Source organism: Oncorhynchus kisutch, linkage group LG6, assembly GCF_002021735.2.
Source record: "Oncorhynchus kisutch isolate 150728-3 linkage group LG6, Okis_V2, whole genome shotgun sequence".
Lineage (NCBI taxonomy): Eukaryota > Metazoa > Chordata > Actinopteri > Salmoniformes > Salmonidae > Oncorhynchus > Oncorhynchus kisutch.
Genome location: NC_034179.2, coordinates 74,268,166 through 74,284,512, shown reverse-complemented (window position 1 = coordinate 74,284,512; position 16,347 = coordinate 74,268,166). Strand labels below are relative to the sequence as shown.

Sequence of the window (16,347 nt, the reverse complement as noted above, 5' to 3'; positions counted from 1 at the left end):
AAAATAAATAAGCATAAATATAGGTTGTAAATACAATGGTGTTTGTTCTTCATTGGTTGCCCTTTTCTTGTGGCAACAGGTCACAAATATTGCTGCTGTGATGGCACACTGTGGTATTTCACCCAGTAGATATGGGAGTTTATCAAAATTGGGTTTGTTTTCGAATTCTTTGTGGATCTGTGTAATCTGGGGGAAATATGTGTCTCTAATATGGTCATACATTGGACAGGAGGTTAGGAAGTGCAGCTCAGTTTCCACCTCATTTTGTGGGCAGTGAGCACATAGACTGTCTTCTCTTGAGAGCCATGTCTGCCTACGGCGGCCTTTCTCAATGGCAAGGCTATGCTCACTGTCTGTACATAGTCAAAGATTTCCTTAAGTTTAGGTCAGGTATTCTGCCACTGTGTACTCTCTGTTTAGGGCCAAATTGCATTCTAGTTTGCTCTGTTTTTTTGTTAATTCTTTCCAATGTGTCAAGTAATTATCTTTTTGTTTTCTCATGATTTGATTGGGTCTAATTGCGCTGCTGTCCCGGGGCTCTGTGGGGTGTGTTTGTATTTGTGAACAGAGCCCCAGGACCATCTTGCTTAGGGAACTCTTCTCCAGGTTCATCTCTCTGTAGGTGATGGCTTTGTTATGGAAGGTTTGGGAATCGCTTCCTTTTAGGTGATTGTAGAATTTAATGGCTCTTTTCTGGATTTTGATCATTAGTGGGTATCGGCCTAATTCTGCTCTGCATGCATTATTTGGTGTTCTACGTTGTACACAGAGGATATTTTTGCAGAATTCTGCATGCAGAGTCTCAATTTGGTGTTTGTCCCATTTTGTGAAGTCTTGGTTGGTGAGCGGACCCCAGACCTCACAACCATAAAGGGCAATGGGCTCTATGACTGATTCAAGTATTTTTTGCCAGATCCTAATTGGTATTGATAGGGAAGCTGAGAGGTCAAATATACTGTTAAGATTTTCAACTGCCAAGTTTACACCTTCATTATTACAGTGGAACGTTTTACCCAGGAAATTGTCTAAAAGGGATTGAATTTGTTGTTGCCTAATTGTTTTTTGGTAGGTTTCCAAACGGCATTCCTTTCATCTATAGTATTTCTTAATATTACTCAGGTCCTTTGGCTTTGATGCTTCATGATTGAGTATTGCTCTGTTCAAGTAGACTGTGATTTTGCTGTGGTCTGATGGGGGCTGACTGTGAACGCTCTGAGGGACTCTGGGTTGAGGTCAGTGATAAAGTAGTCTACAGTACTACTGCCAAGAGATGAGCTATAGGTGTACCTACCATAGGAGTCTCCTCTAAGCCTTCCATTGACTATGTACATACCCAGCGTGCGACAGAGCTATAGGTGTACCTACCATAGGAGTCCCCTCTAAGCCTACCATTGACTATGTACATACCCAGCGTGCGACAGAGCTATAGGTGTACCTACCATAGGAGTCTCCTCTAAGCCTTCCATTGACTATGTACATACCCAGCGTGCGACAGAGCTGCAGGAGTTGTGACCCGTTTTTGTTTGTTATGTTGTCATAGTTGTGCCTAGCGGGGCATATGTGGGATGGAATGCTGTCACCTGCAGGCAGGTGTTTGTCCCCCTGTGTGCTGAGGGTGTCAGGTTCTTGTCCGGTTCTGGCATTTAGGTCGCCACAGACTAGTACATGTCCCTGGGCCTGGAAATGATTGATTTCCCCCTCCAGGATGGAGAAGCTGTCTTCATTAAAGTAATGGGATTCTAGTGGGGGGATATAGGATATCTCTCTCTCTCTCTCTCTGTCTCTCTCTCTCTCTCTCTCTCTGTCTCTCTCTCTCTCTCTCTGTCTCTCTCTCTGTCTCTTTCTCTCTCTGTCTCTGTCTCTTTCTGTCTCTTTCTGTCTCTCTCTCTCTCCCCCTCTCTCTCTCTCTCTCTCTCTCTCTCTCTCTCTCTCTCTCTCTCTCTCTCTCTCTTTCTGTCTCTCTCTCTGTCTCTCTCTCTCTGTCTCAACCACTAATTGTATGATTGTATGGTGTCCCCAGGGTGGTAAAGGGGAGCTGGGGGAGAAGGGTGACTCTGGCCCCTCCGGAGCAGCAGGACCTGCAGGAGTCAGAGGCACGCCAGGGGAGGACGGACCTAAAGGAAACCCTGTGAGTAGATCTCTATTTAGGCCACTTATCTGCTAGTCACTAGTCCTTTAGGCCACTCATGACCACTCCTCTGTAGGGGCCCATTGGATTCCCGGGAGATTCTGGACCCCCTGGAGAAGCAGGGATCAATGTGAGTACAGCACCTGTAGAACCAAGTAATACAAAACCCCTTGTACTGTTTTTGAATTGCATTTCAAATGTTGACAGCAGTAGATGACTGATTCTTCTGTTCCTCCTCTAAATGTGTGTTTCCGGTTGGAACAGGGAGTTGATGGTGGACCGGGAGCAAAGGGAGACAACGGTGATCCTGGGAAAGCCGTAAGTACAGTACAGCATTTACATCACACAGGAATTCATACGAACAGCATAAACATGTGTAACTGTGTATGTTCTCTGCGCTCATTCAACAGTATCACATACATAAAGTGCATGCATACCAAAGATATAGTATCGCCTTTGTACTTTGTCACATACAGAGAGGCTTGACTTATTCATGGATATGCTGGGGTTTCTTCCCTGTGTCTTTTAGACTGTGTGTGGTTGTGTTTCAACTCTGACCCTTTGTTCTGCTGTCCTCAGGGACCCCCAGGAGCCTCTGGAGAACCGGGCCCTTCAGGGCCCCCCGGGAGAAGGGTGAGTGTTGATGTGTGTGAGAGAGAGAGAGTGTGTTTGTGGGGCTTGCGTGCATGCCTTTATTGTTGTATATTTCTACAGACTCATATCTTCAGGGATTTTATTGACCTCTATCCGTTTTAGGGGAACAAAAGCAGTGTAAGGCTTTTAAGCACTCACTCGGGTATTGTCCCCAGCAGCTGAAACTCTGTCCTCACGTTCCCCCACCTCTCTCTCTCTCGCTCTCTCTCTCTCTCTCTCTCTCTCTCGCTCTCTCTCTAGGGCCACTTGGGAGCTGCTGGAAAAGAAGGGAAACAAGGAATGAAGGGAGCAAAGGTAAGGATGTTTGGAACATTCAACTCATTAATGAAATATGAAGAAAATAATTCCCCCAAAAGAAAAGGCTACTGCATTGTACACCACACATGTCAGTTTTACTCACCACCCTGTCACTCTGTTCCTCTCTCTCATTCCTTTAGGGGACCAATGGGGTTGAGGGTCTGGTGGGGAAGAAAGGGCCAGTGGGGCCCCAGGGACATTCAGGGAAGCCTGGCCCAGAGGGCCTCCGAGGGATCCCAGGCCCCGGGGTGAGTCCCTCTCTCCTCTCCTCTCCTTACTCTAACTCAAACAGACATCTCCCTCTACTGTAGCCTGTGGCTCTGCTGCTCCCCTCATCATGTCTCCCTAATTAGTTTAGTATAAACTGTCATTGGTTTACTATCAACATGCATGGTGCATCTCAGTACAACCAGCAACAAGGCTTGGGGACATGTCGTATGACCTTCAGTAACCCCAGTCAATGCTGGAGCCCTTCACTAATTGATTAACCCCTATTTGTGTTTTCATTTGCAGGGTGAGCAAGGGTTAAACGGCCCCCCAGGCCAGACGGGACCCCCTGGACCCATGGTAAGATCTCCATGCATATTACATGTTCATATGTCAACCTACTGTACTGTTATTGCCTCTCTTCCACATAACATATGGTAGGTAGCCTTGATAGGGTCAATTCCAGTGATATGTCCATTATATTTTTTCACCCATGTGTAACCATGTAGTGTAAATGTGATCCTGTGTTGTTACCAGGGACCCCCAGGACTGCCAGGTTTGAAAGGAGACCTGGGCAGGAAGGGAGATAAAGGTCACGATGGTCTGATCGGTCTGATCGGACCTCCAGGAGAGCTGGGAGAGAAGGGAGACAGAGGCCTGCCCGGAAATCAGGGCACACAAGGAACCAAAGGAGACGGGGGTAAGGGTGGCCTCCCTGGCCCCACCGGCCCCCCAGGGCCCCCGGGACTTTCTGTAAGTGCCCCCTCCTCCTCAGTCCCCCCACCCCACTCAACTCTTCATAGTTGGCTTTGTTTTACTCTGATATGACTTTTCCTATTTCAAAATGATCTCTCTTCCCCTGTTAGGGTGCAGTTGGTGAGAGAGGATCCAAAGGAGAACTGGTGAGTCCAGTCATCTGACTGTATCTCCACATTGTCATTCCTCTCCGTACACACCAGCCTATAGCTAGCAGCTGCCAGGAGCATATGCTGCCAGACAAGCCGTTATCTTGCCTTGCCAAATGAACCATCGTTCAGCTTAATTTTATACATTGTGCTTTTTAAATGTATTTTGGCCTTAAAATTGAGCCCATACAGTGATGTGTTGTTCCTGTGGGTAGAGTGTATTTTAATAGGATATAGTGGTGCGGTGTGATGTTGTGAAAAGTACCACAGTGTGTCATGTAGAGAGCAGGGGCTTTGGCCACAGACTGCTGATGCACAGAGCTGGATAATCCTATAAACCCTTGAACCATATCTGCCAGGATCAAAGAGGGATTTGGCAAACCAGTGTGAGAATCGCTCCAGGTGACCGGAGGATTGATGCAGGATTTTGTTCCACTCTTTTCTTCAGGGCGCCATCGGACCCCAAGGAGACACTGGCCCCGCCGGATCCCCCGGACTCCCTGTAAGTCCTCCCCCCCCCCCCCCCCCACCTCCACACTTCTCATACACCCCACCTTTCTCTTTCTGTTTCTCTCCTTCCCCTTTTTTCCATCCCATCACCTGTTGTTGTCAACCACACACACCTCCACGCCTCTCCTTCCCCCCCATCTTTGGCTCTTTTGTTCTGCCTTTCCCAGTCACTGTTATTTCTTGTCATCTGTCTTCCACTTGTGTTCCTTCCCTCCAGGGTCCGCCTGCCACCATGGTCCAGCCGCTGCCTATCAGAGACCACGAGGGCCGGAGGAAGAGGAAGAGGCACTCTAGGATGGTGCAAGGAGGCGCAGCTCCCTACGAGGAGGCAGAGATGAAGATGGATCTGGAGCAGAAGGTGTTCCTGCAGGCAGACCAGCCCATGCTGGAGGAGGCAGAGGGCATGGAGGAGGTGTTTGCCTCCCTCACCTCCATGAAGACAGAGGTGGAGCTGATGAGGAAGCCCCTGGGGACCTTTGAGAGCCCCGCCCGCACCTGCAAGGAGCTCATGATGATCCAGCATGGCTACAGAGATGGTCAGCACATCTCCTCATCACCCTCGTATCACACAGATCTCCCTTCATCACCCTGCATTGGCACTCTTATTGATGTGAACATGTACAGTGCCTATAGAAAATCTGAATTTGTTTCACATTTTGTTGCGTTACAAAGTGGGATTGAAATAGATTTAATTGTATTTTTTTGTCATTGATCTACACAAAATACTCAATATACTATTTTTTGTAGATAATTAAAAAAAAAATATTTTACCTTTATTTTACTAGGCAAGTCAGTTAAGAACAAATTCTTATTTTCAATGACAGCCTAGGAACAGTGGGTTAACTGCCTGTTCAGGGGCAGAACGACAGATTTGTACCTTGTCAGCTCAGGGATTTGAACTTGCAACCTTTCGGTTACTAGTCCAACGCTCTAACCACTAGGCTACCCTGCCACCCCAATTGATCATTTTTTATAACTAAAATATAGTCGTTGCGGAAGTATTCAGCTCCTTTGTTCAGGCAAGCCTAAATTAGCTCAGAAGTCATATTTGACTTAACAAATAATTAGTTATATGGACTCACTCTGTGTGAAATAATGTCTAACCCTTCTTCTGTCCCCCATACAAACAACATCTGTAAGGTCCCTCAGTCAGGTATTGAATTTCAGCCACAGATTTAACTACAAAGACCAGGGAGCTTTTCGAACACCTCATAAAGAAGGGCAGTGATTGGTAGATGGGTAACAACAACAAATCAGACATTGAATATCTCTTTAAGCATGAACAAGTTAATAATTATGCTGTGGATTATGTATTAAACCACTCAGACACATGAAAAAATACATTCTGTCTTCTGAACTGAGCTGCAAGACAGGAAGGAAACTGCTTAGGGATGTCACCATTAGGCCATTGGAGATTTTAAAACAGTTACAGAGTTCAATGGCTGTGAAGATGGATCAACAATATTGTAGTGACTTCACAATAATGAACTAAATGACAGAGTGAAAAGAAGAATACAAATATTCCAAAACATGCATATGTATGCAACAAAGCACTAAAGTAATACTGCAAAAAACACAGCAAAGGAATACACTTTTTTTGGCCTAAATGCAAAGCCTTATGTTTGGGGAAAATCCAACACAACTGAGTCACTGCCTCCGTATTTTCAAGCATGGTGGTGGCTGCATCATGGTATGGGTATGCTTGACATTGGCAAAGACTTGGGAGTTTTTCAGGATGAAAAGAAACAGGATGAAGCACAGGGAAAATCCTAGAGGAAAACCTGCTTCAGTCTGCTTTACACCAGACACTGGGAGAGCAACTCACCTTTCAGCAGAACAATAACCTATAACACAAGGCCAAATATACACTGGAGTTGATTACTAAGAAGACAGTGGCCAAGTTACAGTTTTGAGTTAAGTCTGCTTGAAAATCTATGGCAACACTTGAAAATGGCTTTCTAGCCATGATCCCCAACAGAGTTGACAGAGCTTGAAGCAGTTTGAAAAGAATAATAGGCAAATATTGCACAATCCAGGTGTGCAAAGCTTTTCTGAGACTTACCCAATAAGACCAAGAGCTGTAATCGCTGCCAAATGTGTTTATAATGTGTATTGATTCTGGGGGGTGAATATTTATCTAATCAAGTTATATTAGTGTTTTCTTTTTCATTATTCTTAAATATATATATAAATAATTGTTCTGTCACTTTGACATTACAGAGTATTTTGTGTAGATCTTTGACAAACAATGACAACAAAATCCATTTGAATCGCACTTTTTAACACAAATCAAATCAAATCAAATCAAATGTATTTATATAGCCCTTCGTACATCAGCTGATATCTCAAAGTGCTGTACAGAAACCCAGCCTAAAACCCCAAACAGCAAGCAATGCAGGTGTAGAAGCACGGATGAATGTGAAGAAATCCAAAGGAGGAGTAGACTGTCTATAGGCACTGTGTTTGATTGAGCAAATGAGCCACCAAATCCTCCAATAGCCAGTATAATTACCTGTTACATCATACATACTCTACGATTTCATGTCTTCCCCTTTCACTTGCCTGATCTGCTGTCCCGTATTGAAATGACACCGCTGTCTCTGTCTCCGTACCTGTCCCAGGTGACTACTGGATCGACCCCAACCAGGGATGTCACAGGGACTCCATCAAGGTCTTCTGTAACTTCACCGCTGAGGGAGAGACCTGCCTCTACCCCGACAAGAGGATTGAAACTGTGAGTCTCAAACTACCTTGATGTCTGCTCTCATCAACCTAACTCGAACATTGTAGCAGTGTACAGTACATATTCACTGGCTTCAGACCAAATGGTGTCTTACAGATGCCCTATCTTGATTTGACCCTGTTTTTCACAGCAGGAAAATAATCCAGCATCAATAGGATATGTGAATTATTATGTGGATTATAATAAATTTTTCAGGGGTTGATATATTGTCTGTTACATTTTCCATAATGGCAAATCAATTTTAAAGTGGAAATCACAAACTTTAGAAGCCTTTTAAAACTTTTAATACACTACCATTGATATTTCCCGCTGTGCAGGAACATTCTCCGCAACAACAGAGTGATCAAATTAAGATACCAGATCTGCACATCCTCAGAAGCCTGTGTTACAGAGGCTCCTTGTTTCCTTCTCTATTCCTGTGAACAGGTGAAGCTAGCAGCCTGGAACAAAGAGAAACCAGGGAGCTGGTTCAGCCAATACAGGAAAGGCAAACAGGTACTGACCACTTTCAACTGCTGCCGTTCATTTAAATGTTTCCAAACACCAGGTAGATTATATTCATTTAAAGGGAGTGCGTTTGAATAATAATCATGTGTATAATCGAGTAGATGTGCATGTGTGTGAGCATGTGCGTGATTGAACCTACTGTCCAATAGAGTGTTCATGTATGTGCCCATGTATGATACCTGTGTCTTCTGCCTGCAGTAGTGAGTGAGTCACGCAGAGCCTCTGGCAGCAGTGGGCTCTCATTGAAGAGCATTCAGAGCTTTGAGCACTGGTCTTTCATGTGCACCTGACCAGACATCTCTTAACACAGAAAGATAATCACTTCTCTCCCAGTCCAATCCCTTTCACTGACTCTTTCACACCCACGCCATTGTGTCCTTCTCTCTCTCTCTCTCTCTCTCTCTCTCTCTCTCTCTCTCTCTCTCTCTCTCTCTCTCTCTCTCGTTCTTTCTATCTCGTTCTTTCTCTCCCACTAACTCTCTATTTCTGTCCAACTCTCTTATTCTGACTGTCTAGGTGAATTACTGTGACCTTTGTCCCCTCCTCTCCTGTTACATTATTAATGAAACACGGGTTGTGAGATTTATAAGAGAGAGAGAAGGTTCATGGTAACACAATTGGTCCTAGCGTTCCTCTGTTCACCAGGGTGGATCAGTGCTTTGTCGCCAGCATTAACTGTGTCAGCTTGGTTTTGTGCCAGCATTAACTCTCTCCGTTTGGTTTTGTGCCAGCATTAACTTTGTCAGCTTGGTTTTGTGCCAGCATTAACTCTGTCAGTTTAGTTTTGTGCCAGCATTAACTCTGTCAGTTTGGTTTTGTGCCAGCATTAACTTTGTCAGCTTGGTTTTGTGCCAGCATTAACTCTCTCCGTTTGGTTTTGTGCCAGCATTAACTTTGTCAGCTTGGTTTTGTGCCAGCATTAACTTTGTCAGCTTGGTTTTGTGCCAGCATTAACTTTGTCAGCTTGGTTTTGTGCCAGCATTAACGTTGTCAGTTTGGTTTTGTGCCAGCATTAACTTTGTCAGCTTGGTTTTGTGCCAGCATTAACTCTCTCCGTTTGGTTTTGTGCCAGCATTAACTTTGTCAGCTTGGTTTTGTGCCAGCATTAACTCTGTCAGCTTGGTTTTGTGCCAGCATTAACTCTGTCAGCTTGGTTTTGTGCCAGCATTAACGTTGTCAGTTTGGTTTTGTGCCAGCATTAACTTTGTCAGCTTGGTTTTGTGCCAGCATTAACTCTCTCCGTTTGGTTTTGTGCCAGCATTAACTTTGTCAGCTTGGTTTTGTGCCAGCATTAACTCTATCAGTTTAGTTTTGTGCCAGCATTAACTTTGTCAGCTTGGTTTTGTGCCAGCATGAACTTTGTCAGCTTGGTTTTGTGCCAGCATTAACTCTGTCAGTTTAGTTTTCTGCCAGCATTAACTCTATCAGCTTGGTTTTGTGCCAGCATTAACTCTATCAGCTTGGTTTTGTGCCAGCATTAACTCTATCAGCTTGGTTTTGTGCCAGCATTAACTCTGTCAGCTTGGTTTTGTGCCAGCATTAACTCTGTCAGCTTGGTTTTGTGCCAGCATTAACTCTGTCAGCTTGGTTTTCCTGCCCAGGTTATTTGGTCATGAAAAACTCCTGGCCCTAGCCATTATAGATTGGATGTATATAGTGTTTTACCAGATGCTCTACTACAAATGCATTGGTACTGCTATTTGGTTTGGACATTCGATATGTGACTGAAATGGTCATTGAGAGTTGTTTCTTTCCTCTGGTCCAGTTCTCATGCAGTGACTCTGATGGGAGCCCGGTTGCTTCAAGTGGTCCATATTAATATGTGGTTCATATCTGGTCTAGTTCTCATTCAGTGACTCTGATATGTTGTGTGTCTCTGGTCCAGTTACAGTACAATGACTCTGATATGCTGTGTGTCTCTGGTCCAGTTACAGTACAGTGACTCTGATATGCTGTGTGTCTCTGGTCCAGTTACAGTACAGTGACTCTGATATGCTGTGTGTCTCTGGTCCAGTTACAGTACGGTGACTCTGATATGTTGTGTGTCTCTGGTCCAGTTACAGTACAGTGACTCTGATATGCTGTGTGTCTCTGGTCCAGTTACAGTACAGTGACTCTGATATGTTGTGTGTCTCTGGTCCAGTTCCAGTACAATGACTCTGATATGCTGTGTGTCTCTGGTCCAGTTACAGTACAGTGACTCTGATATGCTGTGTGTCTCTGGTCCAGTTCCAGTACAATGACTCTGATATGTTGTGTGTCTCGTGTCCAGTTACAGTACAATTACTCTGATATGCTGTGTGTCTCTGGTCCAGTTACAGTACAGTGACTCTGATATGTTGTGTGTCTCTGGTCCAGTTACAGTACGGTGACTCTGATATGTTGCGTGTCTCTGGTCCAGTTACAGTACAGTGACTCTGATATGCTGTGTGTCTCTGGTCCAGTTACAGTACAGTGACTCTGATATGTTGTGTGTCTCTGGTCCAGTTACAGTACAGTGACTCTGATATGTTGTGTGTCTCTGGTCCAGTTACAGTACAATGACTCTGATATGCTGTGTGTCTCTGGTCCAGTTCCAATACAATGACTCTGATATGCTGTGTGTCTCTGGTCCAGTTCCAATACAATGACTCTGATATGCTGTGTGTCTCTGGTCCAGTTCCAGTACAATGACTCTGAAATGCTGTGTGTCTCTGGTCCAGTTCCAGTACAGTGACTCTGATATGCTGTGTGTCTCTGGTCCAGTTCCAGTACAGTGACTCTGATATGTTGTGTGTCTCTGGTCCAGTTCCAGTACAGTGACTCTGATATGCTGTGTGTCTCTGGTCCAGTTCCAGTACAATAACTCTGATATGCTGTATGTCTCTGGTCCAGTTCCAGTACAATGACTCTGATATGCTGTGTGTCTCTGGTCCAGTTCCAATACAATGACTCTGATATGCTGTGTGTCTCTGGTCCAGTTACAGTACAATGACTCTGATATGTTGTGTGTCTCTGGTCCAGTTCCAATACAATGACTCTGATATGCTGTGTGTCTCTGGTCCAGTTACAGTACAGTGACTCTGATATGTTGTGTGTCTCTGGTCCAGTTACAGTACAGTGACTCTGATGGGAACCCGGTCCACGTGGTCCAGCTGACCTTCCTGAAACTGCTGAGTGCCACGGCCAGACAGACCTTCACCTACTCCTGCCAGAACTCTGCCGGCTGGTTCGACAGCACCACCCGCAGCCACCAACACGCCATACGCTTCCGGGGCAGCAACGACGAGGAGATGAGCCAGGCCAAGAACCCATTCATCCAGGCAACACACGACGGCTGCCAGGTAGGTGCCATGCAGAGACAAAGGAAAATGAATGAATGACTGAATTAATGTAATTGGTGCTAATGTTTTGACCAATGCTAATGTTATGACAAATGCTAATGTTTTGACCAATGGTAATATTTTGACAAATGCTAATGTTATGACAAATGCAAATGTTTTGACCAATGCTAATGTTTTGACCAATGCTAATTTTTTGACAAATGCTAATGTTTTGGCCAATGCTAATATTTTGACCAATGCTAATGTTTTGACCAATGCTAATGTTTTGACCAATGCTAATGTTTTGACCAATGCAAATTTTTTGACAAATGCTAATGTTTTGACCAATGCACATTTTTTGACAAATGCTAATGTTTTGACCAATACAAATTTTTGGACCAATGCTAATTTTTTGACAAATGCTAATGTTTTGGCCAATGCTAATATTTTGACCAATGCTAATGTTTTGACCAATGCTAATGTTTTGACCAATGCAAATTTTTTGACAAATGCTAATGTTTTGACCAATGCAAATTTTTTGACAAATGCTAATGTTTTGACCAATACAAATTTTTTGACCAATGCTAATGTTTTGACCAATACAAATTTTTTGACCAATGCTAATGTTTTGACCAATGTTTTGTCAGCTGCTGTTTGATTCGATAAGGCCATGCAGCTGGTCACGATCAGTTCATCATATTATATCTGAGTATGGCATAGATAGGATTGGAGTTGGAATTAAATCTAGCAGGTTAGCAGGCACAGTGTATCCTCAACTCTGCTGTCTTTTTCTTTGTCTCTGGTGTAGTTCCGTAAGGGACAGGAGCGGACAGTCCTGGAGATCGACTCCCCCAGAGCAGAGCTGCTGCCAGTCATAGACGTGGCCCCCTCAGACTTTGGAAGCAGCAACCAAAAGTTTGGCTTCCACGTGGGACCAGTATGTTACAACGGTTAACTAACGTTGTCTCAACCAACCAAGGAATGACCGGAACTGACCTGCACAACAACTTACCAATGAAAGAAACTGGACTTCACTGTTGTTTCCACACTCAATATTTATTATTATATGTCCGTATATGTGGTGGGTTTGTGGCATATGTTATATGACTTTCAACAACCAATGGGACACGAGGTTTCCTTGTTTCTGCCACAATAACAACCAATGGCGAGTAGATGAGCAAAGGCAAGGAGGAACAAAGCACATTTATCAAAGGGAATTCATGCAATTAGTTATATTTAATGTGTAGTGGTTTTTCTTTATCGTCATTCTTTTCATCGCTCACCTTTTGAGTGTGCTGTAATTAGATTCGCTAGAAGTAGTCTCTTGTTCCACTTGACAACAACCAATTTAAAAAGACAGGCAGATCCCTCCCATGTTGAGGCATGGGGTTAGCCTGTCATCTGTGGTATGGGTCAGTTGAGTGGCACTGTCTTTGTCAGGCCTGGGATGCAGATGAGACGAGTTGCTACCTGAGGGATTATGATGAAAGTGGAGTGGAATTGGCAGGAGACACTGTCTGGCATACTCATTAGCATGCCTGGATTGCAGTAGGATAATATCATATTGCAGTATAAGGACATCAGTTCTTGTTAGCTGGTGGTGTACCGCAGTATCGACGGTTGTAGGATCTTCATTTGAGCCAGTTTGCTACAGCAGGAAAATAATCCTGCAGCAACAGGAAATGTGAATTATTATGTGGATTATAATCAATGGACATTTTTGTTGGAGTTGCTACATTTTTCATAAGGGAAAATCAAGTCTGAAATTTCAAAGTAAAAATTACAAATACACCACAAGTTTTACATTTCAAATTAAGATCCTACATCGGTAGCATGTCAATTCCATACTAGTCTATTTCATCTGGCAACATTCCCTGTGTTAGTTAGAAGGTTGAACATACTGTATAATGGAAATGATATATTTGCTCAGTGCTTACCCTTCAACTGCAGATCACTCACTGAATGACCTTGAGAAGTGCACACAATACCATGTTACTAGTAGTCTATTGAGCCCAATGGTTACTTGAATGGAGAAGGTTGCTTTCCTTGTTGTACTGGTTTACTCTGCACGCCTGTTGATAATATGACTTTCCGGCCTTCCATGTTTTCATTTTCTATTTGTGTCAGTTTGGCGTCCATTTTGTTACGGAAAACTGTATTCCAGGCCTTAATGGTGGAGCTGGAGCTGTTTCAGCCCGAGAATGAGTTTCAGAGCATGTTGTTCTTCAAGAGGATATTAACAGTGTTTTCTCCAGTCCTCCGTTTGTCTGTTACATCAAGGAGCATTTCACATGTCGTTGTTTTCAAGCATCTTTTAAAAAGTGCCATTATTATCCACTGTCCTGTTCTCCACCTCAGTCATGTATTTGTTTATTTGTTTTCTATGTGAATTCATTTTGATGATGTATTTTGTTATGCTGTGTGGTGCTAAAGAAAATGGTTTTGTTTTGTGTCAACTACATTTGTGTTGTTGTGTGTCTTGAGGCAGGAGGAGGGAGAAAGGGTGCAAGTTATTGGTGCTGCAAAAGCCGTGCATGATGGGTAAGGAATGCTCTCTGAGCCAGGGAGTATCATATCGTACTGTAGGACTGGACACTACAGTACACACACTCTAACCTGCTGTATGGTAGTCAGGTTACAGTACCAGAGGTAGGTTAGGGGTAAGATCCACGTTTTCACTTTAAGAGTTAAAACTCCCAAGACAGCCGTTGTTACAACGTAGTGCCTTTACATCTCTCCAACATCTCTCCAACAACCTGCAGGCTGGTCTCCCAGCCTGTATACATAAACAGTACAGGCAGTTTATCAGCGTACTCCTCCTCACACTGTCTTTTAGTATTTAAACAATTCAGTACAATAAAATCCCCCGCCCCGTCCTGCCACACCCTGTGTATAGTATCTGTCCTACTCATTTTATATACTGTACAGTTATTCAAAGGACTTGAGTATGATTAATAATCTGTTGCCTGAATGAAAATGTGTTTGTGAAAAGTGATAAGTGAATAAAAAAAACTATTTTAAAAAGACTGGGCTGTATCTGGGAGAGGGAGAGAGAGAGAGAGAGAGAGTTGTTTGCATCGGCCTCTCACCACTCAGTGTAATAGACAAACAAGTCTCTTCATTACCGCCTAGTTCTGCAACATTCACTCAATGAGCCCGCAATCAACATCCCACCACAGCAGATGTAATCAACTCTGATTGGATTCCCAGTTCATTTATTTCAATTAGCTGGTGTTTCATTCCTCCAGAGGGAAACAGAGGAGAGACGCTAGCCAGGGAGGGAGGGAAGGAGGAGAGCGTTAATGAAACAGTTCTGGATAAGGACCACAGCTATTGAGATTTGCCCAGAACTGTCCAGTGTGTATGTGTGTGTGAGAGAGAGAGAGAGGGAGAGAGGGGGCAGAAAGGAGGATACGCAGAACAGACACAGACATAATACATGCTGTCTCTCTCTCTCTTTCTCTCTCTCTCTCTCTCTCTCTCTCTCTCTCCCTCTCTCTCTCTCTCTCTCTCTCTCTCTCTCTCTTTCTCTCACACACACACACACGTTCTATCACATAACCAAAGAGCAAGTCCACCAGTCCCCTATGGGGACTAGTCCTCAAGGTTAACGTCAATGCAGAATAAAGGTTACAGTACATTTCTCTCCTTTATGCTCTCTTCAACTCAATTGAATTTTAACCACAGTGTAAGTTCCTGGCTGGGAAAGGTCAGGCCTAGCTGCTTCCTCAGAATTATGATCAAGCAAAGTACATCATGCCCATCATGCCAATGCTCTCTCTCTCTCTCTCTCTCTCTCTCTCTAGAATGAATCACTATGCTATTGAATCTGGGTAGAATGAATCACTATGCTGTAGGATCTGGGTAGAATGAATCACTATGCTGTTGAATCTGGGTACAATGAATCACTATGCTGTAGGATATGGGTAGAATGAATCACTATTCTGTAGGATCTGGGTAGAATGAATCACTATGCTGTTGAATCTGGGTAGAATGAATCACTATGCTGTTGAATCTGGGTAGAATGAATCACTATGCTGTAGGATCTGGGTAGAATGAGTCACTATGCTGTTGAATCTGAGTAGAATGAATCACTATGTTGTAGGATATGGGTTGAATGAATCACAATGCTGTAGGATCTGGGTAGAATGAATCACTATGCTGTTGAATCTGAGTAGAATGAATCACTATGTTGTTGAATCTGGTGCTGCAGTTGGGTCTTTGTATCTCTGAGGTCCTCTATTCTCCCCAACCCATTATCCATGTTGCTTTGTTGAGCAGAGAAGATAGTAAGATAGTATCTCCTGTACTGTATCTCTTTATCCCCTGTATCTGTGTAGGACTATTTTGGTATGATACCCTCTGATCTCTGGGCTCGCTTTGCTGTCCTGCGATCTGTACGCGCGATACTGACCTATATCTACGTATAGATCTGATGTGCTGTGATCTTTAGGCTTTGTATTAATCTGGGTTTGTTCAACATTGTAAATCAGCCCAGCTCTGGGCCTGTGGAAGAGAGTTTAGTGCAGGGTTGATGAGCCATGTTTCTCCTCTTGTATTTAGGTCCTGGAGTAGACTAATTCTCCAGTCCCTATAGCACACAGAGAATTTGTTTCAGTGCTACAGTAACAACATATTCTTTCATTCATCTCTTTCATTCTCTCTCCATCTCTCTTTCCCTCCATCTCTCACTAGTCTCAGAACTCTGTAGCTGGAGCTCGACTTCTCCCTCACTCCCTTTAACCATCTTTCTTTCTCCCGCTCTTTCCTCTCTCTCTCTCCTCTCTTTCCCAGCCCCCAGGTTTCCTCTCCTATGCGTCCCAGTGACGTTGATTGTAACTGGGCTGAACATGTCGCCAAGTCAGTGTGAGAGATGAACATATTAAACAGGCATTTAGATTCATGAGAGAGTGAACACAGGGATATCTACATCTCCCGTAGACTCCTGGCTGTAACAGCTCTACCGATGCCACTACATCTTTCTGTTGTGTCACAATCCATAACTGTAAACATTATTTAGCCGCATCAGCGTTGTGTGAATATATGGATTGATTGGTTTCTTGTGAAAGCACTATGTTTTGCGATACATATTTA

The 16,347-nt window shown here is 43.8% G+C and overlaps 1 protein-coding gene across 4 annotated transcripts in view; it reads left to right on the top strand.

Annotated features, from left to right (window-relative positions):
- LOC109891973 (collagen alpha-1(V) chain) overlaps nucleotides 1–14,277 on the top strand; it is a 93,445-nt gene extending 79,168 nt beyond the window's left edge. For 3 of the 4 annotated variants that reach the window (XM_031827508.1, XM_031827506.1, XM_031827509.1), the window contains 15 exons: nucleotides 2,021–2,128; nucleotides 2,205–2,258; nucleotides 2,393–2,446; nucleotides 2,708–2,761; nucleotides 3,023–3,076; nucleotides 3,220–3,327; nucleotides 3,593–3,646; nucleotides 3,824–4,039; nucleotides 4,153–4,188; nucleotides 4,640–4,693; nucleotides 4,919–5,237; nucleotides 7,323–7,435; nucleotides 7,871–7,939; nucleotides 11,041–11,274; nucleotides 12,062–14,277. In XM_031827508.1, the coding sequence (XP_031683368.1) occupies nucleotides 2,021–2,128; nucleotides 2,205–2,258; nucleotides 2,393–2,446; nucleotides 2,708–2,761; nucleotides 3,023–3,076; nucleotides 3,220–3,327; nucleotides 3,593–3,646; nucleotides 3,824–4,039; nucleotides 4,153–4,188; nucleotides 4,640–4,693; nucleotides 4,919–5,237; nucleotides 7,323–7,435; nucleotides 7,871–7,939; nucleotides 11,041–11,274; nucleotides 12,062–12,208 (1,674 nt within the window). In that variant the 3' untranslated portion in view covers nucleotides 12,209–14,277. The other variant, XM_031827507.1, reaches the window with a different exon arrangement.
- The last annotated feature ends 2,070 nt before the right edge of the window (nucleotides 14,278–16,347 follow it).